General features: G+C 48.3%; 2 protein-coding genes across 4 annotated transcripts in view; both read right to left on the bottom strand.

Moving 5' to 3' along the window:
• The window catches only part of prkd2 (protein kinase D2), a 23,148-nt gene extending 5,374 nt beyond the window's left edge, over positions 1 to 17,774 (bottom strand). The window contains exons 1-12 of one of the 3 annotated variants that reach the window (XM_084674280.1): positions 17,524 to 17,774; positions 16,738 to 17,419; positions 4,696 to 4,834; positions 3,906 to 4,037; positions 3,464 to 3,663; positions 3,156 to 3,339; positions 2,519 to 2,587; positions 2,238 to 2,255; positions 1,846 to 2,002; positions 1,613 to 1,724; positions 645 to 722; positions 39 to 357 (exon numbers count right to left, since the gene is read on the bottom strand). In XM_084674280.1, coding sequence (XP_084530406.1) covers positions 39 to 357; positions 645 to 722; positions 1,613 to 1,724; positions 1,846 to 2,002; positions 2,238 to 2,255; positions 2,519 to 2,587; positions 3,156 to 3,339; positions 3,464 to 3,663; positions 3,906 to 4,037; positions 4,696 to 4,834; positions 16,738 to 17,061 — 1,732 coding nt within the window. In that variant the 5' untranslated portion in view covers positions 17,062 to 17,419; positions 17,524 to 17,774. Of the gene's footprint in view, positions 1 to 38; positions 358 to 644; positions 723 to 1,612; positions 1,725 to 1,845; positions 2,003 to 2,237; positions 2,256 to 2,518; positions 2,588 to 3,155; positions 3,340 to 3,463; positions 3,664 to 3,905; positions 4,038 to 4,695; positions 4,835 to 16,737; positions 17,482 to 17,523 lie in introns of those variants that run through there. The other 2 variants (XM_084674279.1, XM_084674281.1) reach the window with 2 other exon arrangements.
• A 1,396-nt stretch (positions 17,775 to 19,170) lies between these two features.
• The window catches only part of strn4 (striatin, calmodulin binding protein 4), a 12,610-nt gene continuing 6,780 nt past the window's right edge, over positions 19,171 to 25,000 (bottom strand). Inside the window, exons 8-17 of the mRNA XM_084674160.1 lie at positions 24,036 to 24,131; positions 23,622 to 23,740; positions 23,334 to 23,509; positions 22,905 to 22,952; positions 22,681 to 22,802; positions 22,367 to 22,534; positions 22,097 to 22,237; positions 21,875 to 21,973; positions 21,685 to 21,771; positions 19,171 to 21,519 (exon numbers count right to left, since the gene is read on the bottom strand). Coding sequence (XP_084530286.1) covers positions 21,350 to 21,519; positions 21,685 to 21,771; positions 21,875 to 21,973; positions 22,097 to 22,237; positions 22,367 to 22,534; positions 22,681 to 22,802; positions 22,905 to 22,952; positions 23,334 to 23,509; positions 23,622 to 23,740; positions 24,036 to 24,131 — 1,226 coding nt within the window. The 3' untranslated portion in view covers positions 19,171 to 21,349. The remainder of the gene's footprint in view (positions 21,520 to 21,684; positions 21,772 to 21,874; positions 21,974 to 22,096; positions 22,238 to 22,366; positions 22,535 to 22,680; positions 22,803 to 22,904; positions 22,953 to 23,333; positions 23,510 to 23,621; positions 23,741 to 24,035; positions 24,132 to 25,000) is intronic.

The raw sequence follows: 25,000 nt of genomic DNA on the forward strand, positions 1-25,000 counted from the left end.
CTCCACCCCCCCTGCCATTGTTCAGACCCTCCCCTTACTGTGGGGGGTGTGTCCCTCCGCAGGCGGAGCGTCCTGGAAGATGACGGGCATCAGGGCCTGGCGAATGGCGCTCTCCCATGCCTTGGCCACCTCCCGCCCCACGCCACTATTGGGCGCCACGTTACTGGGGGAGGGAGGGGTGGGAGGGGAGCCCTGGGGGAGGGAGGAGTGGGTGGGAGCGTGCATGTTGGGGTCCTCGCCCACGAAGTAGCACATGGTGCCCGTGATGATCTCAAAGCAGTGAGGCCTGGTGCCGGGCGGGACCAGGGTGAAGTCACCCGCCGGACGCACCTCCAGGACCTCTGATAGGGGGATCTCCTACAGGGGGTGGAGGCATGGAGAAACGGAGGGTAAGGAAGAAAGTAGTGTGGACGAGGTGAAAGGAGAACCATGGTCTCTCATGAAATAAAGTAGCTTCCCCTGTTTTATCAGTGCTTAAAATGTGTTGCCATGGCTGTTGCAATGTTTTTTTTTTATCTTGTAGTACTTGTTGCTATGGTTGTTGCCATGGTTTTACACTTTGCAGAACATTGTTGCTGTGTGTGTTCTTATGGCTTCCTAAGTTGTAGTACTTGTTGCTACGGGTTATTTCTATGGTTTTCTACCTTGTAGTACTTGTTGGTGGTGTTGTTCTGGAAGAGGATGATGCACTTGCAGTCCAGTCTCCAGTAGTGCTTTTTCCTCTGTGGAGAAGGGAGGGAGACAAGGAGGGAGGGAGGGAGGGAGGGTGGAAGGGGAAGACGAGGGGGTCATGGGGTCAACCAGGGTTTACTGCGGGTTCAAAGGTCGATCCCGGGTCCAGAGGAGAGGACCAGTAGAAGAAGGAGGAAGACCGACTGGGAGGAGAAGGAGGTGAAGAGGAGTGGAGGAGGACAAGGAGGAGAAATGAGGGGAGGACCAAGACAGTGGATGAAAGGAAGTAGGAAGGGAGAGAGAAGACAGGAGGAGAGTTATGAGGAAGAGACTGGGAGAACAAGTTAGCATCAGCGACTTCTCATAGGAGGAAAGTTACAGCAGACTGAAATCACAGAAGAAGCTTCTAGATTGAATATGGCCTTGATTTCATACTTTTCTGCAGTGGGGTTACAGAATATTTTTCTCTTTCTATTAGTCTCTCTCTCTCTTTCTTGCCACTCATCTTTAAACAGCATACAGCGTGAAAGGTCATGGCTACCACAGGCTGGGATTCAAAAACAACAGATCAGAGAAGGAAAGATGAATGATGGATAAATAAATAGATAAATAAATAAATAAATAGATGACACAAGCATCTATGTCACAGGTAAACAAACCAAACATATTTCTGTTGAAAATATGCTTTCAATTTCACCTGGCCTTGACATTATCACAGGCTGCAATTGGCAGCAGATGTGAGGTGACCCAGTGTGTGTTTGTGTACGTGTTTATGTCAGTATCTGTGTGGGAGCAGGAGTCGTTGAGAGTCACCACTGTGCAGGTTTGATTGTTTGTGTGTGTGCGTGTGTCTTTTTGTGTGTGCGTGTACCAGGGTGTGTATACCTGCGTGTGACACCTATATGTTTGTGAATGTGTGTGTTCATGTGTGTGTGTGTACCAGTGTGTCCTTGTTGCTGTAGTGGACCATCCAGCCCTCCTTGATAGCTGTGCTGGAGCGGCGTGTGGTCTGTCTCATCGACTGGACCACTCTCATCAGAGGGATGTTAGCACTGCAACAGAGACAGACCCTGTGGTTACAGGGTGTGTGTGTGTGTATCAGTGTGTCTGTGTGTGTGTGTGTGTATGTCTCAGTGTGTGTGTGTGTGTGTGTGTGTGTGTGTGTGTGTGTACCTCTGGTCTCCCCCAGTCCCATGCTGGCTGCTCTCAGGAGAGAAGGACCCAGGGATGCTGCAGGATTCATCTGAGTCGTCCATCAGACACGACCTGTCCGAGTCTGGATAGTCACTACACTCCATAGGCTCTGGGTCTGCACTGGGACTCAGTATGTCTGGGGAAGAGGGCAGGGAGCAGAGACATAGAGGGGAGGAAAGAGGGGAGAGGAGGGGGTGGGAATGGAGAAGTGGATCAAGAGAAAGTTAGCAAACAGGTTTACAGCCTCAAGGTTTCCTGGTGTAACTGGCTAGAAGACAGACACAGCAGCTGACAAGACAGAGACATGTGGAGGCATCCAGTTAGGAGCATGTGACCAAGCAGAAGCATGAGGAAGTATGTTTCATACTCACCACTGTTACTTCTGCTGTCTGAGAACACAGAAACACACCATATACAGCAGGTTAGTGTGTAACGTGTGGAACTGCACAGCACTTGTCTGTGTACATGTTAACTGTTAAGGTTGACAGTGGGTTGTGGTGTTGAAGGTAAATTGTTGAAATTGAATACATGCATGAAGTGAAGCAGGTCAACAACCACAGCTGGGTTTCAAAGCAGTGAGGGAGACACACTCTTCAAGCTTACATTCAGACAAACACACACACACACATATCAAACACACACATACACTCACCTATAGTTTCTCCCAGACAGTCGTTGGGCACCTTGTACGCACAGCGCTTATGGCAGTTAAACTTGCAGTCTAAGGAAAAAAAGGAAAGAAATTAGGGGTGTTTTTTTCTGTGCTTCACACTGCCACCTTGCAATAAGAAAGTCCTGGGTTTGATTCCCACTTGGGGCCTGTCGATGCTCAGGTGTGCTGACCGGGTGGGCTGACCCCGCGGGGATGACTGGAGTTTGCTTGTTATCTCCTTGCTCACATGTCTTCCATCCACAAAGAACCCCAATAAAAACATTCAGAACAGCCCACCTCACCTCCAGGCTAACCCTCCTCACCTCCAGGCTAACCCTCCTCACCTCCAGGCTAGCCCTCCTCACCTCCAGGCTAACCCTCCTCACCTCCAGGCTAACCCTCCTCACCTCCAGGCTAGCCCTCCTCACCTCCAGGCTAGCCCTCCTCACCTCCAGGCTAGCCCTCCTCACCTCCAGGCTAACCCTCCTCACCTCCAGGCTAACCCTCCTCACCTCCAGGCTAGCCCTCCTCACCTCCAGGCTAGCCCACCTCACCTCCAGGCTAACCCACCTCACCTCCAGGCTAACCCACCTCACCTCCAGGCTAGCCCTCCTCTCCTCCAGCCCAGTGTACCCACCTTTGCACTGCAGGCCCTGCCTGAAGAGCCCTCGGAGCAGCCTCTTGCAGTACTGGCACACAGTGGGCCGTGTGTAGGAGTGGATGGCGAAGGTGTGGGGCACCTTCACCTTGCTCATCAGAATCTTATCCAGGTGGACTGGGCGCCCCGTGTAGAACCGCCGAGCCTCACTGGGAGTCCTCGGCTGGGAGGGGTAAAGGTTAGCTAGCAGACAGGGCTCTGAGTCTGTGTGTTCCTGTGTGTGTACCTTTGTGTGTGAGTGTGTGTGTGTGTGCGTGTGTGTGTGAGTGTGTGTGCCATCGTCCTACCATCTGTGTGTGTGAGCGGACCAGGCTGGTCTCCTCCGTGCAGATGGAGCTGGTTCCCGTGCTGCTGATGGAGTCGGTGGTGGAGAGACGCAGTGACTGGCTGCTGGTCAGGGAGGTGGTGGACAGGCGCCGTTTCCGGGCGCCACTGCAGTTGTTGGGGATGCTGAACGCACAGCGCTTGTGGTAGTTCAGACCACAGCCTGCAGGAGGAGATAGAAGGGGGAGAGAGGGAGGCGGAGGGCAGGGAGAGGGCAGGGGACAGGGACATGAGAGAGGGGTAGGGGATATATCATATTCAGTTAGCTAGAGACAGAGTATAATTTCAAACTTTAAATACATCTCTCGCCCTCTCTCCTCCCATTTCCTCTCCTTCCCTCACACCCCTCCTTCTCTCTCTCTTTCTTTCTCTTCCTTTAAGTCCCTCCCTCCCTTCCTCTCTCACCGTCACATTTGAGTCCCTGTCTGACCAGTCCAAACAACATCTCTCCACAGTGGTCACAGAAGGCGGGGGCGCGGTAGGAGTGGACGTTCAGGGCGTGGGGGCGGATCTGGAAGTCCTCGAAGGTGGCTGCCGCTGAGGAGGGAAGCCAAGGCACACACACCAGCCCACAGTCAGACGGGAAAACAACCGCAGTTCAACCATACTTCATACTTCATGGTTCAACCTTGTTTCAACCTTCTCATAATTAGGGGATGGAGCAGGAAAGGAAATATTTCTGGTATCTTGACATTCCACAAAGCTGTCACCACATTGAAAAAAACGTAGAGAAAGACTAAGAAAGGCAGGAAAGAATGAGAGATGAAGAGAGGATGAGACGGTAGACTCTGTGGCCACCAGAGGGCGCCACCAGATCCAGGTCTTTCACGGTTCATCAAGCAAGTGTGAGGGGGAAAGGAGCTGGAGGAGGAGAGGAAGAGAGGAAGAGAGGAGGAGAGGAGAAGAGGAGGAGAGAAAGGGTAAAGGAGCTGGATGAGGAGATGAGGAGAGGAGGAGAGGAGAGGAGAGGAAAACGAGCTGGATTAGGAAAGGAGAAGAGGAGAGGAGGAGAGGAGGAGAGGAGGGAGGTGGAGAGGAAGAGAGGAGGAGATGAGGAGAGGAGGAGAGGAGATGTAAAGGAGCTGGATGAGGAGAGGAAGAGAGGAGGAGAGGAGAGGTAAAGGAGCTGGAAGAGGAGAGGAGGAGAGGAGGAGAGGAGGAGATGAGGAGATGAGGAGAGGAGGAGAGGACCAACCTGAGAGCACCACCTCCACCAGGTCTCCCTCCTGGATGTCACAGGCAGCTTTGACCAGCTGCAGGATGTTGTTGGTGCCGGGGTCATGTTTAAACAGCAGGATCTTGTCATACATACCATAGAAGCCACACTCAGGAAACTGAGAGAGGGGGGGGGGGGGGGCAAGAGATAAGGGGTCGAGAAAAGTGGATTGACAGGTGAATATTTGAATCAATCCTCTTTTCTTCAAACTTTTGAACACACATATATATACACACACACATACATACACACACACATACAAACATAGACACTCATAGTGGGAAAGCCAAGCTAATTACATAAAACATAATCATATCTGATGCAGTCACACACAGAATCACTGAGCACCATTGCCTGGCAACCACCTAAACTGCCAGTCAGTCCTACAATCAGAGTCACAGTTGAGCGGGCAGCAGTTTAAAATGACAGTTGCAGGAAGTAACACAGACTCATAGCCAATCAGGTGTAACGAGAACAGCCAAACCCACAGACTAAAACTGAACATTATCTGGGAGGTGGAGAATGAGTTGTGATTGACAGGTGAGCTCTGTTACATAGAGACACAGACACAAGGGAAATACTATCTCTTACTGTAGTCTTATGACATCTGAGCACTCACACACATACACCTGTATACACACACAATGATGATTCCTTTAAAAAACTGAAGAAGTTCCTTCCTGTGTTCTTTTTCTCTCTCTGTCTCCCTCCCTCCTGTTGTTCTCTCCCATCTGAGTCACATTTCCCATGATTCCACCAGCCCATCTGTGGAGCCTCCACTAACAGGAAGAGGGAACCCTGTGCTCTGCCTTGAACTGACATGCACGCGTGCACACACACACACACACACACAAACACATCTGAGCTCCAGTGCTTGACTTGTCCTCCTGCCAAACTACACAGTGCGTCTGCAACCACCACACCCTTCAGCTGGCCTGCTACTGGTGCTGCTTTCTCTCTCATACACAAACACACACACACACACACACACCAATGAACACAAGCAGTCTTGTAACACATTACACAGACACACTCCAAACATACAGACTGCTCCAAGGGCTGCTGTTTTTCTTCATCTCTCTGTTTGTCTGTCTCTGTCTCACTCACACAAACGACCACCATCTTTACCACAGCCTGCCTGTCCATGCTAGATGACATAAAAACACACACTACCTGTCTGTGGGACAGCACAGTGATATCACACACACACACACACACTATCTGTCTGTGGGACAGCACAGTGATATCACACACACACACACACACACACACACTATCTGTCTGTGGGACAGCACAGTGATATCACACACACACACACACACACACACAAACACACTATCTGTCTGTGGGACAGCACAGTGATATCACACACACACACACACACACATACACTATCTGTCTGTGGGACAGCACAGTGATATCACAAACACACACACACACACACACACACTACCTGTCTGTGGGACAGCACAGTGATATCAGTATATTCATAAGTGTGTCCACCTGTTCCCTGCTCTACTAATTAGCCTAAATAACCAGTCCATGCATGTATGCACACACACACACATGGGCAAGCAAGGGAAAAAACACACACACACACAGATCCACCCATGTGTGTAATGTGGGCAGCAATGTAAGGGTGTGTGTGTGTTTGCACAATGCTTCAGGACAATAGAAGTGGTCATAGCTGCTTAGGACAGAGAGCTGGCAGCAAGCTAGCGTCTCCATGTTGCTATGGTAGCAGTGTCTTTGGGTTGCCAAGAGATCAGGTTACCCGCTTGGCCTCTCCTCGGGCCACCAACTCTATTATGACTCTGATCAATTATGGAAGCCCTCCCTCCTTCCCTCAATCCCTATCCATCCCTCCATCCCTCCTGCTTCCCTCCTTCCCTCCATCCTTACATACAGGACCTCTCTCCCTCTCTTCCTCCACCAGCTGGTCTTAGTGTGTCTGTATGTCACTGGCCAGTCTGTTCTGTCTGTGATGTCACTAGCTAGTCAGTTCTGTCTGTGATGTCACTAGCTAGTCTGTTCAGTCTGTGATGTCACTAGCTAGTCTGTTCTGCCTCTCCCCCTCTTTCCACCAAAGCAAGCCTAGTTCTAGCTCTAGACTAGTGCAGGTTCACAGCTGGTTCAATTTGCAAACCTTCGTATATGTTTTGCTTTTCCACAGGCTACAGTGCCACATCATGATGTCACTGTATTCTTCATACACGTCTCCAGTTCCCCAAGTGGTGCTCCTGGCTTCACAAGCCTACTTTGGCATCAACATTCGAGTTGTTCTGCTTGTTGCGATTATACTGGATTTGCTGAAATACAGGCTTTGTTCTTGAAGCTCCCCCAAGTTTACTTTGTATTTCCATCAAGGACCACAGTGCAAGAAGACAGTTTGTCTCCTCCACGCATCACTGTTTAGATTTTACATCTGTAAAACAAGTTAATGCCAAAGCTGTGTGACCCCAGGTGCCCCAAGTTGAGCTAACAGCTAAAGCTAAAATCAAGTGCACTCTAACTCTGTTCCTGTCAGCTGACTGGGTGTGGTCACCTCCTTCTGCCACTCATCTAGAAAGCAGAACAGCTACTACTACAGTTACAACAGCTGTGTGTACAGTAAACTCTGCTACACACACACACACATGCACACACATACATACACACACACTGCACGCACACGCACTCACAGATATGTTATAGACATAGACACCCACGGACACACACACACCCACAAACACACAAACACATACTGCACAAACAGGTTTATAACATTACCAGGAACACAGTTACATACACAATGTACACACACCACCACCAAACGATACACAGTCACTTTCTCCAGGGAGGGAGGGACTCCACACTGTTGACACAGTCAATAAGAACAATCAGCCTTATCTCAGGACCTGTTAATCAACTGAACTGAAAACACACACACATACATACATACTCTGAACAAACACACACACTCATAAAAAACACACAACCAAACACAACAACATAGATACACACGCAGCAACAACAACATACAGTACACCAGTCAAAAGTTTGGACACATTTTTCCATGTGTCCAAACTTTTGACTGGTACTCTAGATACACACACAGTCAGAACAAACACACACAAGTGCACACACCCATGCACACACAAGAAGCATGCACAGGAGAAAATAAGAACACACACTAAATCTCACACAGATTCACACACAAAGAGGGATTGAAACGTCAGCACTCAAACAAACACGTTATGTGATACATCACATATGCACACGCACATACACACACACATACACACATGCACACACACATGCACCTTTTCTGATAAAGGAATAGGATTGGTGTCATGGAAAAGGCTCTTTCAGAGTGAAATAAGACCTCAAGGAGCATTCTATTGAACTACCCACTTACTTACGCACTTACACACAGTAACACACACACACACACACACACACACATCCTGTGGCCATGCCAGGTCTCCTCACTGTTATCAGCTTGTTTACTCGTCTGTTTCCTTGTTTCTCTGACTGCCAGCGCAGTCACCTGATCATGTGACCACCTGGTCATGTGATCCAGATTGTATTAGGTAGCTAAAAGCTGTCTGGGCCTTTGTTCTGCACATGCTCAGACAGAGTGGGGGTTGCATCATGCTCCGGTGACCTGGTTCTGATCCGTCTTTACCTGGCAGAACCAGGCTGGGTTGACCCAGAAATACCAGCATGAGATGCTGAAATGTGCTGAGACATCAACATCTGATGTTGACCCAGAAATGTGATGTAGTATCAACATGTGACTTTGAACCAATCCATAGCTATACTCAACAGAGTTGTTGACACTCATGCACACACAATCCGTCTCAGGATCAGTTCCACTGGTCAGTTCTGGATTAGAGGTGTAGGTTGGACAGAGGTCCATCAATGTGTCAGTGATGACAGCTGTGACCACATAGTAGCCCTGTCTAGTGTGCCTTCATGCACTGTGCAGTGAGGAGCTGGCAGTGAGTGGCTGAGTTTCGACTGAGTACAGCAGTTGGCTGTGGTTACAGAGCTGAGCCTAGAGAGCCAATGTGATGCACTATAAATGTCCGTCTGAGCTGTGAAGAGCAGAGAACATGACAGTCGGACCAAAACTAATTTTGTCTTTCCCGCTCTCTACCACTCTGTGAAGTGTTGTCGTGTGACCCCCAAGGCTCTGGTGGTGAGCTATTTATCACTGAATCTAACAACGATCAGCGACAAACAGCACCACAGGTCTTTCAGCTCAAACTGAATCTAACTAGTGCAAGTCTTAGTAACTAGGGACTGGCGAGTATAAAAATATGAATAGAACATTTGAAAAAGAGAGACTGAAAGAAAGAAAGAAAGAAAGAAAGAAAGAAAGAAAGAAAGAAAGAAAGAAAGAAAGAAAGAAAGAAAGAAAGAAAGAAAGAAAGAAAGAAAGAAAGAAAGAAAGAAAGAAAGAAAGAGAGAGAGAGATGTCTGAATGAGTGAGTGACTTGCCATGCCAGAGAGAGGTGACGTGGGTAATGCCAGCCGCAGGGCTGAGGAGAGGAGAACCACGCAGTCCCCATGAGGAAGTCCCCTCGCCCTGACGCTGGTCACAGATAACATCACACAGAGACACACACTCTATGACTGCTATGTAAACCACTGTGACATCAACTGTGACGACACACCTGGGTGGCAAGGTGTATGTCTGTGTGCGTCAGTGTTTGTGTGTGTATGTGAGTCTGCGTCAGGTGTGTGTCTATAGCGGTTTGTGTGAGTGTCTTTATCCAGTCTGGAAAGTCCTTGTATTTTTGGGGCAGTCCCTGTAGTAGAACCATAAACTAACCATTCCCTGTTTTGACACGTGCAGAGGAGTTTAGACAAGGACCTGAAAGAGACCTAAGGAGATTGACAGTGATGAAGAGACTCTTAATGAGGCGTTGCCACGGGGACCAGGTCCCAAAGACGTCACCGAGCTGGCCTCGTTAGTGCCCAACAACGACTTGGCTTGACGTGGGAATTTCTTGTCACCTTTTGTGTGTGAGCAGTGATGGAACAAACTCAGGAGAGAGGGGCTATTTTTAACCTTCCGTGATGTCACTGTGACGGAGGCATGGAAGACACGAGTGGAATGCCAGCTATTCCTGCCCACTATCTCCCCAGTCAGCACCTCCCTGTCACATCAAGTTAGGGAAGAAGAGAGAGAGGGAGAAAAGGGGAGGATGAAAGGGAGAAAGAGAGGAATGGAGGGAGTAAAGGGAGGATGAAAGGGAAAGAGGTAGAGAAAATAGGTGGAGGAAGAAACCGAGAGAGGCAAAGGGAAGGAAGAAGGGAGGAAGGAGGTAAGGGAGGAAGAGATAAAGAGAGAGCCTCTCATGTACTAACGCTTTTGCGCCAACTTCAAGCGTATTTGTTTCGCAATTGCTCGTAAAAGCACGGCGAGGTAGCCTATGTACAAACATGCCGCACTGAGGGAAAAGCGCAGACTGCCGGTCGCGGGAACTGAAAATGGCAAATTGCGCTTTTCCGTGTCATGCATATGCATTCACGGAAGGGTCAAGGGGAAAGTGGGAGTTTCCCATAAAAAAAGGGAATTAATGCGTTAAGTGCGCCTAATTATGTATTCCGTGGTATGTACAAAAGCGCACCTCTATTTTGCGCCGTTAAAAGCAGGCGTAAAGCAGGATGCGTATATGCTTCCTGGTGAAATGGCATCCGTAACCCGAGCAAGACGAAGACATAGGCCTAAAGATTTTTGCCACAAGGATCACACTTTTTGAGTTGAGTGAACACGAAATCATTAGCATTACAGATTAGTAGCCATGCAATATTACACTTACTGGAATAAATCAAAGATTACATCGAATCTCCGACTCAGCGTTCACATTCCATTACAGCAGTTGTTTAACTCCTCGCTACATTACAAATATTGGCATCAGGATCATTTCAAACAGTCATCGCTGTTTTGACTTTGGTGGCTGATTCATGATAGAAAGAGAGAAGAGGCCCATTCAATTGCGCGTTTAAATGCTCGCAAAGTACGGAATAGTGGTCGGAGAATACGTTGATTACCCGATGACCTGCAGGTTTCGTAAATACGACGTAAACTGAGGTATCAAAGCGTGCGCAATCTGCGGGTTGGCCATGGCGCTAATAACGCTACGTTTGCAAATGTACGTACATGAGGCCCAGAGTGACAATATGAGCTAGAGAAGGAAGTATCATGTAGAGATAATGCTGCCCGATCGGGTGACTACATATTTCCATCAGGGAGAGGTCTGAATAAGGACTGACGTCAACATCCACTCACACATACTCACACACGTACACACATGAGACAGATAAGGAAGGGCAAGGTAAAGACAGGGAGGAGAAGTCAGGTTCTCCTGCTGGAGGTGAACTGTGAGAAGCTGAACCAAGCCTACATACAGCAAGGTGTTGTGTTGCTCTACTCTGCTCTACTGTACTCTGCTCTTTTGCTGTACTCTACTGTACTCTAATCTGCTCTGTTCTACTCCACTCTGCTGATCATCACCCCTCACATCTGTGATATCTTCCTGTTTGCATATCAACTCAGAGAATAATATTCCCCTGTGCCAATTCAGTGTGTGTCTGTGTGTGCGGCGTATGTGTATGTTTCTTTGTGTGTGTGTCTGTGTGTGTAATATATAATACAATAATAATCCTGAACACACACTTGCAGTCCTTTCAGTAGGAAGACACCTAGACTGTTGCTCATACTGGTAAAACACACAGTCAGATACAGAGACACACTCATACACAGACATGAACAGACACACTCAAACAAACAAACGCACACACACACAGAGACACAGACAGACCTACATATATACTCACACATCTGGACAAGTGCCTCATAACACATTGCTATATCAGTGTACTGCACAGGGCTTAGAGTTAAGCGTGTTTGTGGTTGTGTGTGTATCTATGTTTGTGTACGTGCATGTATGTGTGTGTGTGTGTGTGTGTGTGTGTGTGTGCAGAATCTTCGCTGACTAATACAATTGTAAGCTGAGGAACTAGTTGGTGTGTACTGCAGCTTGTCACAGAGAGAACCTGGCTTACATAGCACATGGCAGCTTCAGTATAGCAGAACACACACACACAGCTCAGCAGCAGTGTTAATAGTCACATGACCCTCAAACACACACACACACTCACTCAGTGGTCTGTATGCTTGACCGATTTACACAGTAATATACTGCTAAGCTAAACTCACAGAAACATAGCTCTGAACACACAACCCTGCAGTGAACACCTACGATACACACACACACGCACGCAACAAGCACACACAGCCCAATCAACACAGATATTCTCCTTGCACTTACACAGACACACACACACATTTACATGCATGTACACACCTACTGTGTGTGTGTAAGAGGGGAGTCAGGTGAGGGGGGTTTCTTAGACGGGGGTTAAGAAACAAAGCATCTCTTTCTGTTCAGGGGAAAGAAGGAGGCCAGTAGGAGGGGTGGGAGAGAGGGAGGAGGGAGGGAGGGAGGGAGGGAGGGAGGGAGGGAGGGAGGGAGGGAGGGAGGGAGGGAGGGAGGGAGGGAGGGAGGGAGGGAGGGAGGGAGGGAGGGAGGGAGGGAGGGAGGGAGGGAGGGAGGGAGGGAGGGAGGGAGGGAGGGAGGGAGGGAGGGAGGGGAGGAGAGGTAACATGAGTCCAGCAGGAGAGGGTCTGGGGAACCATGCTCTACTGCTCCAAAAGGAGCCTGCCACCCTCACTCTCATTCTCTCCATCCCTCTCTTCACCCCTCGCTCCAACACCACTCCCTCCCCCTCGCATGTGATTTTCCTATCTCTCTCCCTACCTATTTTACCATCCTGCCTTTCCACTGTCTCTCTCTCTTTCTTTTTCTCTTCTCCCCTTCCTCCCATTTGATCTCCCCCCACTCTCTCCCAATCTCAGGAAGCCGATAGGAGTTTTAGTTCGATCCCCAGGGCTTCTCTCTCTTTCTCTCTCTCTCCATTCTGTCCCTCTGCCTCCGTGTCTCTCTAATCTAATTGTAAAATGACCACAGGGACTCTCCAGGTAGAACCAAACATGTGACAGCTAAACACACTTACACTCACACACGAGCGCACACAAACACTCTTCCATGCTGGAGGCAACAATGGCCACATTACTGTGATGTGAGTCATCATCTGTTTCTTTATGATTGCCACCCCCTTCCCCCCTGCACGCCTCCCCCCTCTACCGGCGATTGTTCGCCTCTCTTTCACTCCTTCTTTCTTTCTCTCCTTCTTTCACTGATGTCCTACTGAGGCTTTGTATCAATCAACTGAAAAACAGAGTAGAAAGAGAGAGAGAAAAGAAAGGGAGAGGGTGTGGGCTAAAGCCGAATGCTGTAGCTAAGTCATAGGACATGCTGGATCCCCGTCTCTCTCTCTCTCCCTCTCCTTACTTGTTCTCTCTCTCTCCATCTCTCACTCTGTTTCCCTCTACTTCTCTCCCTCTCCTTACTTGTTCTCTCTCTTTCTTTTACGCACACCGACACACACTTTCCCTTATTTTCCTTCAACATTGATGTCATGTGTTTACCTACTGATGTCACACTACTCCTCCCTACACACACACACAGAATTACAGAAACACACACACGCACACACACACACGTACAGAAACACACATGCAGACATACTCACTCAACCCACTCTTATTTTCCCTTTCCCCCTCCTACCCCACCTTCCCATAAGCCCCACCTTGGCCTGCATCACACTGACCCCATTGTGGCCTAAAAGCACACCCCTGCCCCCCTCCCCGTTCCCCCAACCAGCACTCAAATACCTAACACAACTATAACTCTATACCTAACCTGGCTGGCTGGGGTCACTGGCCAGTCTGTCTCGCCTGGGTTAGTCTCTGCATCCAGGGTTGGTCTTTCTGATCTAGGTAGGGTGTTGTCTCTCTGCCAGGGTTGTTTCTCTGTACAGGGTTGGTGTCTCTATACAGGGTTGGTCTCTGTGCCAGGGTTGGTCTCTCTGGCTGGTAGCAGTTCTCCTGGCAGGGCTGGGAAGCAGGATTACAGCACAGACCCCTCCTGTCTCTGGCTAATCTGGATCTGGATCATAAGGTCTCTGAATCACAGCAGCTATGCAGCTTCAACACTGGTCTGAATGAGTTCACTGTGGGAGTGATCAACACACACACACTCACACACACACACACACACACACACACACACGCTCGCACAGAGACACACAGACACACACATGCTCACGCACTCACACTGACCCAATAAATGATCAAACACAAAAAAAGAAGCATTTCACAGTTTACACGTGCCACTATTTCTCTCTCTTATCCCTCTCTATTGTTCCAATATTCACTGTCTGTCTTCCAGTCAGTCTGTCTGCCTGTCTGTCTTCCCTCAGTCTGTCTGCCTGTCTGTCTTCCCTCAGTCTGTCTGCCTGTCTGTCTTCCCTCAGTCTGTCTGCCTGTCTGTCTTCCAGTCAGTCTGTCTCTCTCCTGCTCTCACAGCATTGTGGCTGTTTTGAATAGTCAAATGAAGGAGTGTGTAGCTGGCTTACAGAGGGCCAGCCACAGGAAACAGACGTCATGCAAAGACGATTCGCTAGCATGCAAACAACAGAGGAAGAGAGAGGGAAGAGAGGGAAGACAGGAAAGAGAGGGAAGTGGAGACAGAGAGGAGGGAGAGAGACACAGGGAGAGAGGAAGAAACAAAAGGAGAGAAAAGCGATGGAGATGAATGGATCAGATAGAGAGATGGATAGACAGATAGATGGATAGACAGATAGAGAGATGGATAGACAGATAGATGGATAGACAGATAGATGGATAGACAGATAGATGGATAGACAGATAGATGGATAGACAGATAGAGAGATGGATAGACAGATAGATGGATAGACAGATAGATGGATAGACAGATAGATGGATAGACAGATAGATGGATAGACAGATAGATGGATAGACAGATAGATGGATAGACAGATAGAGAGATGGATAGACAGATAGATGGATAGACAGATAGATGGATAGACAGATAGATGGATAGACAGATAGATGGATAGACAGATAGAGAGATGGATAGACAGATAGATGGATAGACAGATAGATGGATAGACAGATAGATGGATAGACAGATAGAGAGATGGATAGACAGATAGATGGATAGACAGATAGAGAGATGGATAGATAGATAGATAGGATTCATGGCTTGAGGTGGAGGTTAAAGGGACCCACGGTTTGTTGTTCTAACATCAGATCCCATTCAAATTCAGGACACCATATCCTGTTGAAAGAGGAAGTAGAGGAGCGGCAAGATCAAGCTGTCTTTATCGAGTGTGTGTTTGTGTGTGTGTGCATCTGTGTGTGTGGTGGACCACAGCCACCTCTATCGACACACACAGATGCACACACACACAAATACAAAAGCACGTACACAAACACACACGTTACTGTAACAAATTAATAAAATAAACAAAAGCCTTTGGGTCTGATATGTGCACCAGGGTAGCCCTGAGACTGAGTTGTATAATGGAAGACTGACCCTGAGACTGCATTGTGTTTCTGTTTGTGCGCACATGTGTGTGTGTGTGTGAGGTAGAGAGGTAAAAAGAAAATGATGTGTGTGTCTGTGTGCCTGTGTACGTGTGTGAGGTCGATAGGTAAACAGGAGATGGTGTGTGATCACGTTCCTGGGAACAGTTTCTCCAGGGACCCAGATAAAGGAACACACCATTCCAGAACGGAGGTGAAAACAATAGCTGCAGCTGTGTGTGTGTGTGTGTGTGTGTGTGTGTGTGTGTGTGTGTGTGTGTGTGTAAGCCACAGTCCAGCTGGAGTCTACTGTAACTCTTCCTATGTACAGCTCCTTGTTTAGCCGACTTGTTCCTCCACCTCCACACACACACATTGAATATCTCAGACCTAGCTACTTTGACAGTAGAGGATGGAGAGGTGGAGTAGGGGGAGGAGAGGGAGGAAGAAAAAGAGAAGGATAGTAATGAGAGTAGGAGGAATAGACTGAAGGAGAGGGAGCAGGATGAGAGGAAGGAGGAGGAAGTAGCTCACCCCCACACAGGAAACAGAGCTTATTTCCTCCTCTTTATCCCTCAAACAATGGAGGAGAGGTGAGGGAAGGATAGAAGAGAACAGAACAGAACAGAAGAAAAGGAGGGTTGAAGAGAGGAGAGGAAAGGTGTAGTGGACATCAGCTCTATAAGCTGTCCTGATTGGTCTGGCCATTCTCCAGCTTCTGGCACTGGAAAATCTGATAATCTAATCATCGCAGACTAATTGGCTGATAAAAAAAACACTCCTTGCACTGATTGAAAAAACATGTCCTGCTTCAAAATGACCGATTGTACGACAGTCAAGTATTGATAAACAGTTCCACATGACTGAATGCATTCAGATTTCCATGCAATCAAAAGGATTAGTCATCTTGTTTGTTGGTCAACAGTAAATGTGTAGCATACTGAGAGAAAAACACAGACACAGATTCAGATCCCCCTTTACTATAAACTTCTAATTGTAGCTCATCTACGACTCAACAGTTTAATACCTGCCATGAGCTGAGTTTGTTTCTGAGTGGTCGTCACTACTCCACAACCACACTGCTGCAGTACACTGATACAGTTCTGTTTGTAATTACAGGCATGCCAAAAGGTGATTGGGTTACTGTGGCATTAGCACACCCAGATGTATCAAGCAATGTTTTTTTGTTTGAGATATATAGAGTTAATGAGGTGTGTGTTTGTGGGTGTATTCTCAGCCAATAACCATGCTGCTAGTGACGGTGACCGTCCTGTGACGCTCACGCAATGCCAGGTTGAGAAAAACACTGCCTGTGTGTGATTAGTATGACACACAGTCATACAAATCACACACAGAAAGGTAGAGAAGGCTTTTCACCATGTAACACAAAGTCAACACACCCAGACACACAGTCCCCCACCCCCCCACCCCCCTACCCACACGCACACACCGACACATACAGACTGACACATACACACTCACTCACTTCATAAATCCAAATGTTGTCCTCCTACCTTTTGGTCAACGATAGAGCAGGCGATCTGTTTGACGTAGGCCAGGTCAGCAGTCTGGGGCAGCAGAACCGACTCCCTGGTGAGCCCGATCTGGATGATGAAGGACACCCCCGCCGGTGTGGGGGGCAGAGGGGATGACATGGAGCCACCGGGCCCCGGCCCAGCCCCCAGGTCCACCGGAGGGAAGCCATGTGAGGGCGTGGGCGGCATGGCCATGGGGGTCCCCTGCTGAAGGACCACGGAGCCTGGAGGAGAGGGGCCTCCAGGGGGGAAGAAGACCTGCGACAGGGGCCCCGACGACAAACAGGGGCTGGCGTTGGCCATGTCTGGAGCTCAACACAAACACACACACGGGCAGCCGTGTGAGCAAGTCCTGAAAGACCTTCAACACACACGCTTCCAATGAGCTCAGAGAGCAGGGGAGTGTGAAGGTGTGAACGAGTTGTCTCACACACACGTTCATCCACACTCGAACACAGCCACACACACACACAGAGACAGCGTCCGTCAGAGTGTCCAAGCTCCTGTGTGTGCTGTGGCCAGGCGTCTCAGCGGAGCAAGGGAGAATTCCTCATCCAGGAAGTTGCTCTCTTCCTCTCCTTTCTGTCCTTCTGTCCTTCTTTCTTTCTTTCTTCTTCTCTTTTTCCCTCTCTTTCTCTCCGTGTGCTCCGCACTCACACGTCTTCTTTCCTGGTGTGAACCAGGCAAACGTGAGCAGAGTAAATGAGTCACTCATAAAAGAGAGAGAGAGAGGACAAGAAACTGCCCCCCTTCCTCTTTTCCTACCTTTTCTCCCGCCTCCTACTCCCCCCTCCTCCTCCTTCTCTTCCGGAGAAGTAGTGCTGTAAGGGAGAAAGCCAAAACTCTGCCAGGAAATGTTGAGAGGACAGAGAGGCCAGCAACAGGATTCACTTTGTTGTCCTTTCCTCTGGGCTGTGCAACAAAATGGCTACCCGAAGCAGGAAACTGAAAAAGTGAGGGAGAGAAAGAGAGATAGAGCTTGGGTTTTCTTTAACAAGTCTGAGCCCTCTTTCAGTTTCAGTCCAAGTTTACGCTTTTCTGTAGAAAAGCAGAGAGAGAGAGAGAGAGCGAGAGAGCTGTGAGAGGTTACCTCCCCCTCCCTTCGGCCCCCACCTCCCTGGAGTCAATGGTTCAAGGAGGAAGTGAGATGCCTGACAGGGCTGCCTGCCAATGAGATGAGAGAACTCATGTTCATGACTGTCCCACCCACTCTCTGGCTCTCCTCCCAGGCCCTCCTTCTATCCTCCCTCACTCCCTCACTCCTTCATGCTGGGGTAATTTGTCTTGTTTACTCCCTCTCTCGGGCTCTGCTTACACTGCCTCAGGGGCCAACTCTCTGCTCACACAAAACTCCCTCTGTCTGTTTCTCTCTTCCTCTTCCTCTCTTTCTTTCTCTTCCTTTCTCTGTCACTGTCTCTTTCTATCTTTCTCTCTCTCCCCCACCCTGGCTCCTGTTTTCCCTCCTATTAACAACACCCCTCTTCAGTCGCTTTCAGTATCAATAGTTTTCCTTTTTTTAGCTCCTCTCTCATTCCCTCTTGGCAGAGTCACACGTCTCCCTTTGTGTTAGTGTGTGGGAATGGATGTGTGTGTATGTGTTTCAGTGTATGGATGTGTGTGTGTCTTCGCCCAGCCTCTGTGGTAACAAGCATGTTCAGTTGGGGAACTCCAGTGCACCATTAGTGCCTGGAGTGAGTGGTGTGTCTAGTTCCCGTGTAACAGGACACTAACTACTGGTTCTGAGGTGACCACAAGCATGCATTTGACTGATCCCACCCTTGACCAAGCCTTATTTGAATAAACCAGACTGACCTGTGTGGTTTCTCCCTAGAGCCTGTTTAACTGTAAACTCTCCCGCCCACTCTGTTATGATGTAATGACTAGGAAGCTAACCCGTTAAAAAGACATAGTTGAAAAAGGACAACAATCCTGTCTCATTAACTGTAACTTCTTATTTGAGTCTGCAGTGCTCATATCTACCACTAGAGGTAGTTTATTTAGGAAAACACAATAAACCTCTTTAGTGGACTTTCCAACAGAACTGAACCAGGAACAGTACCAGACAGGCCTGCCACACAGAACATGACGAGTGTTTTCCAGTGTTCCCCGACAGTGCTAATAACATTCCAAATACATTTCTAAACAGTTGACATCATTGCCAGACTGAGGTGTGTGGTGTAATCAATCCAGACCTGTTGAACCTGACTAGGGAAATCCCTAAGAGGATTCCGGTGAGGTGCTAGTATATAGGGCACTGAAGAGAATCAGGTATGGGCTGTTTGAATATAGGTTAGGGTATTTACATCAGGAGACCTGTTTGACTCGACTTTGCACTACATTACTGAAGCGTGAGGAAGGAGAAAGTGAAAATAGATTCAAACACCATTAAAACACACATGGCCTCACCAGCACTCACTGTACAAAATCTTTCTTTTATTTTCTGTTTTTGTGTGTTTTTTTCTTAATAATGACAGACAACAGGAGACCTGCGAAAAGTAAACAAAACCAAAAGAAGAATAGGGGGGGAATAAGGTCATTTTGATACAAGCTAGGATGCCTTTCAAAAAATAGATAAAATAATAATTATAATAGAAACAAAATTGATTAAAAAAAAGCAGGTCTCTTATCCTTGTAGTTAGAGTACATAGTTGGAATACAGCTTGATATGATGTACAAAATATCACACAGTGATAAGTTGCTATAAAAAAAATACAAACACAAACACACTGGAGCCCCTGCCTGCCTGCCTGCCTCTGACTGCTTTACTCATGGGTTTTCCTTCTTTTTCCAAATGTTTTGTTTGGTTTTCCTTTTTTTCCTTTTTTTTCCTTTTTTACAAGTTATACATCATCATTGTCAATCACAAGCAAGTTCTAAGCCTAGCAAAAAAGAATGATTCACTTAGAATAGAATAATACAGTATTCTTACACCTTAATAATCATAACCTAAAATCAAAATAAATGCAAACATATGAAATGAAAACTGACATTTACATCATGATGGTGTCTTCTCTTATCACCATTAACGGTCTTCTTTCTTTCGAATTTCATCTTAATTTTCGTGTTTTGTTTGCTTTGTCACAATGATTTGTCAATTCTTAGAAAGTTGTCAAAGCAGAGTAGTGTATATGTGTGAGTAGACTGTTTCCATAGCTACAAAGCTGCCCAATGACACTTGACCAGAAAACACTCAAATAACCTGTGAGGACCCCAGGGGCTGGCTACCGAGGAACACTTGACCCCTGACCTCTGGGGCCCAGGCTTCAGGCTTCGACCTCAGTTCTCTCCTCTTTTTATTATCTCCATGAGGGGAGAGGGGAGGGGGGCGGTTAGTGTTGTTATTTGCTCTCTTAGCATTTCCAACATGTTTTAAATAGTTCTGAAAAGGTCTCAGGCCAATCCTGAGGGCTTTTATACTGAAGGCCTCTGGACTTCCCCCACTCACATTCTCCTTTGACACAGCACGGACAACAGTTTCCTACCACTAAGCCCTCTAGGAGGTATACTCCAGGTCAACTGTTGCCCACTGCAGGGCAGGAAGAGGAACCGGAGCACACACAGGTCCCTGATTTAGACTCAGACTAATATGGTCTTGGCACCAATATATGACTAGTGCTGTGAGCAGACACACCCACACCCTGCCTACCACTTGAGTTCCCTGTAGAAGTGTTCAGTTCAGCCCCTCCCCTCCCTCTGCAATAGGTGCTGATAATAGTGATGATGATGATGATGATGATGAAGATAAGACTACAATCTTCAGAAGCAAAGAAAGGACTGTTTATAAGTCATATTGTACAGCGTAACAAGCCATCTTTCCCACAAGCACTCCGACACACACGCATACATTCATGAAATGTCCGGACCATAGAACACCATTCAACTCAGTCTGGTCCAAGAGAATGAAAGTAAAGCTGATTATCCATACACTGTGAAGGAATCTTCTCAGAACACACACCTATCCTGGCTAACTAGCATAACTAACCATCCAGACGACTAACCTACTCAGCCTGACCAGCTAACTGCCTACCTAGCACTGGAGAGTGTTTGGAGATGAGGGCCTGCCCTTGGTGATGGGCCTCGCTGCCTAACTGAGCAGTGTTGAGGAACTTCGACGCAGGTTTGCAACGGATGTGTTTCTTAAAACAAAAACCGGCTTTTAACAGAACAAGGAAGTATAGTGTGTGTGTGCGGGTGTATATTTTGGTCTGCACGGGCATGCTTAGTGTCACCAGTTCCAAAGCACTGTGTGTCATAGCAACTGGCAGATATAGGGAACATACCAGAGTGGTGTAGTGCAGAGCGGTCTAGTCCAGACCTAGCTAATCAACCACAGAGCAGCCCAGTGAGTTTTTTGAAAAGCAGAATGATTAGTAGTATCACAGCAAGTTACTGAGGCATTATGGGACTAAAAAGGATGGGGAAATGAAGTCCTGTGGTAACCCAACCAGTGGGCTGCAGGACACAGTTCGGTGTGTGTGTGTACGTGTTTCAGCATGTGTCTCAGAAAAAGTTTGTTTACGTGTTTGTATTGGCATGTAAGCATGATGATGATGGCATGGTCCCATCCTCTGTCTCCTCCTCCTCTCCTTCCTCAGACAAAGATCTTGGCGAGTGCGTCGGCCCCGGCGCTGGCGATGAAGGGCTGGGAGGGATGGAAGGCCACGTCGTGGATCGCCTCGTCATGCTTCTTCCTGTGGGCGGTGATCTCCTGGACACACGTCCTGTTGTCCAGCATCCACAGACGCACCGAGCAGTCATGACCTGCAGGGGGCGACATGCACACAGCAGAATCAGCCCACCTGCACTGGGTTTTAAATCATGTCATCTTATGATTATTTATTTCATGCCATCTTTCAGTGGTTGTATATTTCAATAACGTCTCATTCAGATGAAGTCAAGTAAACCAAAACGAGGCCAGGTACTCACTCCCAGAGATTAGGTAAGTGCCTTTAGGGTCCGTGGTCAAACAGGTGACTGCATCGAGATGGGCGACCATGGAGTGGACCACTTTACCTACACACACACACACACACACACACACACACAGTTAACCCAAGGAATCCCAGACAAAATACACATCAACCTAAATGAGTGACAAACACACACACAAACACACCTGTCTTGTTGTCAAGGAAGCGGATAGTGCGGTTCTCATGTGCTGTGACGGAGATGGGCTCAGAGGGATGGCTGACCACACGGTTAATCAGCTCGCTGCCTGCTGGGGCCACACACACACACACACACGACAAGTTCAAGATTTATGGTCCACTCTGTACAGAACTTCTGATTCCAATGTTCCGGAACATTCTTTGTTGTGACGGAATCTGCTGCGACTCACCGTCCTTGGTTTGGGTCTCCAGGACCATGATGCTTTGCTCTGTGTTAAGGTCGTACAGCAGCGTCTCACCGCCGTCAAACGACACAACCACCTGGGAGGGGTCAGGGGTCACGAACGCCACAGATGTCGGCGTGCCGTGCTCTGGAGGAGAGGATGAAGGGATGATGGAGAACATAGAAATACTTATAACCCTTATCAAATCTGAAAATAATTTGGAGCTAAGTTCTTTCTTTTAAGCCAAATTGCTTCACGTATCATCACCACACATACCTCTTTCCTTGTTGAAGACAGATATGCAGGGGGAGGAGTTCTGTGGATCCCAGAGACGGATAGTCCCATCTGCGGAGCAGGACGCCAGGCGCTGGAGGGGGGCGGAGTAAGCCAGACCCCACACAGAGTCTTCGTGGCCTGCCAGCACACTGCTCTCTATACCTGGGTCTGAGGGAGGGAGGGAGATAGGAGAGAGAGAGAAAGAAACACAGGGGTTTGACAAAGAATGACTATGGCTGTCTTAGTAAAGCACATTGACAAATCAGAGAGAGAGCGAGAGAGAGAGAGCGAGAGAGAGCGAGAGAGACACTGACCGTAGTTGTCGTAGGGGTCAACGTTCAGGTCTGGAATCTTCCAGCAGCGTACAGTTCCATCCAGACCTCCACTATAACACGAGTCCCCCTCACCCCCCATTGCCAGAGACAGCACTGCCCCGCTGGACACACAATACAAAGTGGGTCAGTACACAGATGCTAACTACAAATGCATTTGGGTGTGTATGTGTGTGTGTGTGTGCGCGCGCAAGGTATGAACTCACCTATGTGCTCTAAACGTGTAGATGGGCTCAACATCCAGCGCTGCGTTCCTACAGGAGAACATAGTTAGCTGTTAGTAGCTGTTACAGCTACGACACAGTAGCTGCTACAGCTACGACACAGTAGCTGCTACAGCTACATCAGTGTGCTAGCTAGCAGTTACAGCTACAACAGTATGTTGGCTAACTGCAACAGCTGCAACACAGTAGATACTACAGTTCCAACACCATGAATTAACTAGCTGCTTCTGCTACAACAGTGTCCTAGGTAGCTACTCCTGTCACCCACCCCATCTACTCAGCTAGTTGACCCTACCATGGACCCTAATCCTTTCAGGTTTCTGTCCCGTTTGTCAATGTACCTATACTTGTTACATTCTTCTATCATCCTGCCCTACTAGTGGGTTCTCCAGCAGTGTGTGTGGTTCTCACTTTTTGGAGTGCATGGCCTTGTTGAGGTTCCACAGCTTGAGCGTGCCGTCCTCGGAGGCTGTGATGAGCACCGGGTGTTCGGGGTGAAAGGTCATGGCCCTAATGGCGTCAAAGTGGCTCCGCAGGGTGAAACGAGGGTTCCACGTCTTCTTAAACTCCTCCCGGTTATCCTGCATCTAGTACCACACACACACACACAACAAAAAGAACAGCATGAGGGACTTGTGTGTGTGAGAGAGAGAGTAACTGAACAATAGCTAATAAAACAACGCGCTATTGTGAACTCACGTCCATGGAGAGGTCATTGTCATTGGCAACAGTAAGGTCAGCCAGCTCGCCCAGGTTCATGTCTCCACCCCCGACGGCATCGAGGATGAAGACGTCAGAGGAAAAACCCAGAGCGCCACCTAGAGGACGGGAAGACACACACACCCACTGATACCTACAGTACAACACACACACACATTAGAGCATCAGCTAACACACAACTGGCCTGCCTCAAACAGACTCTTTAGAAAGCAACACACAGGATTGCATCACAGGATTGCATCACAGAGCTTACAACATGCCTGACAACAACACCTACAGAGACCCAGCCAGGTCCAGACCGGAAGGGGGTTGAGAGCAGGAGAGTGACTCATGGGTGGGAGGAGGAGAACAGAGGGAGGAGATGAGAGGAGCAGGAGGAGAAAGGGGCCTTACCTTCGCCGGAGCGAGACTGTCCCGAGACTGAGGGGGGCGGGGAGGGTTTGGGGGGGAAGTCCGACATCATGCCCTGGAGCTGGTTCCTCCGGTCCTCTGAAGCCCCCCAGAGGAGAGACACAACATAACACCCAGTCATGCAGAGAGAGGGGGGAGAGGAGGAGGACAGAGCAGGTGATGGAAGGGAGGGGGTGGGGAAAGAGAGACAGAGAAAGGAGAAAGGGAAAAAGAGAGAGATGAAGGGCAGCGGACAGGTTGAGAGGGGGGAGAGGAAGACGTGTCGAGAGGAAAAGGTCAAGCCATTCTTCCACGAGGACAGGGTTGGAAAAGAGTGCAGAGGGGCGAGAAAGAGAGCCACAAAACATTCAGTGAACGAAAGAACAAAAAAACTGACAACAAAGAAAACAAAAATGTGGAACGGATGAAACGGCATGCAGAGTTTCCTTAAAGCCTCCAGCAGCCATCTACACATGTCTATAGATGCCACCAGAGAAATGACACCTCTAGTGGTCAACTAAGGAACTACATGAGGCCGTATTAGGCATTACCACTACGACAAATCCATAAAACACAACCGTATACTGCACAACATGTTTCACTACCTGGTTTGGCAGCAGAGATGGAGCTTTGCTTATGGAGGATGAGAATCTGAACCTGTTGGGCCTGTCTGAACTTATATAAGCACACTGAGAGAATTAGTGTATTACCAGAATTGTCTTTCGACATGAGAGATGAGGAGAGGGTAATAATCAGTGTTTGTGTTCACCCAGCCCTAGTCTCCAACTTAGTCTCCAAGAACGAGAGGTTACTTCTGGGGTTTGGGGAAATGGCTGCCAGGGGCTTTGAAAGGTGACCAAAAGAAGAAAGAATAGAAAGACATGAAATAGGACAAAAAAAGACACACATGACACATTGGAACCCAGAGAGAGAGAAAGAGAGACAGAAAATGAGAGAGAGAGAATGAG

Source organism: Hypomesus nipponensis, chromosome 15 (assembly GCF_054491055.1).
Source record: "Hypomesus nipponensis isolate SF chromosome 15, ASM5449105v1, whole genome shotgun sequence".
Lineage (NCBI taxonomy): Eukaryota > Metazoa > Chordata > Actinopteri > Osmeriformes > Osmeridae > Hypomesus > Hypomesus nipponensis.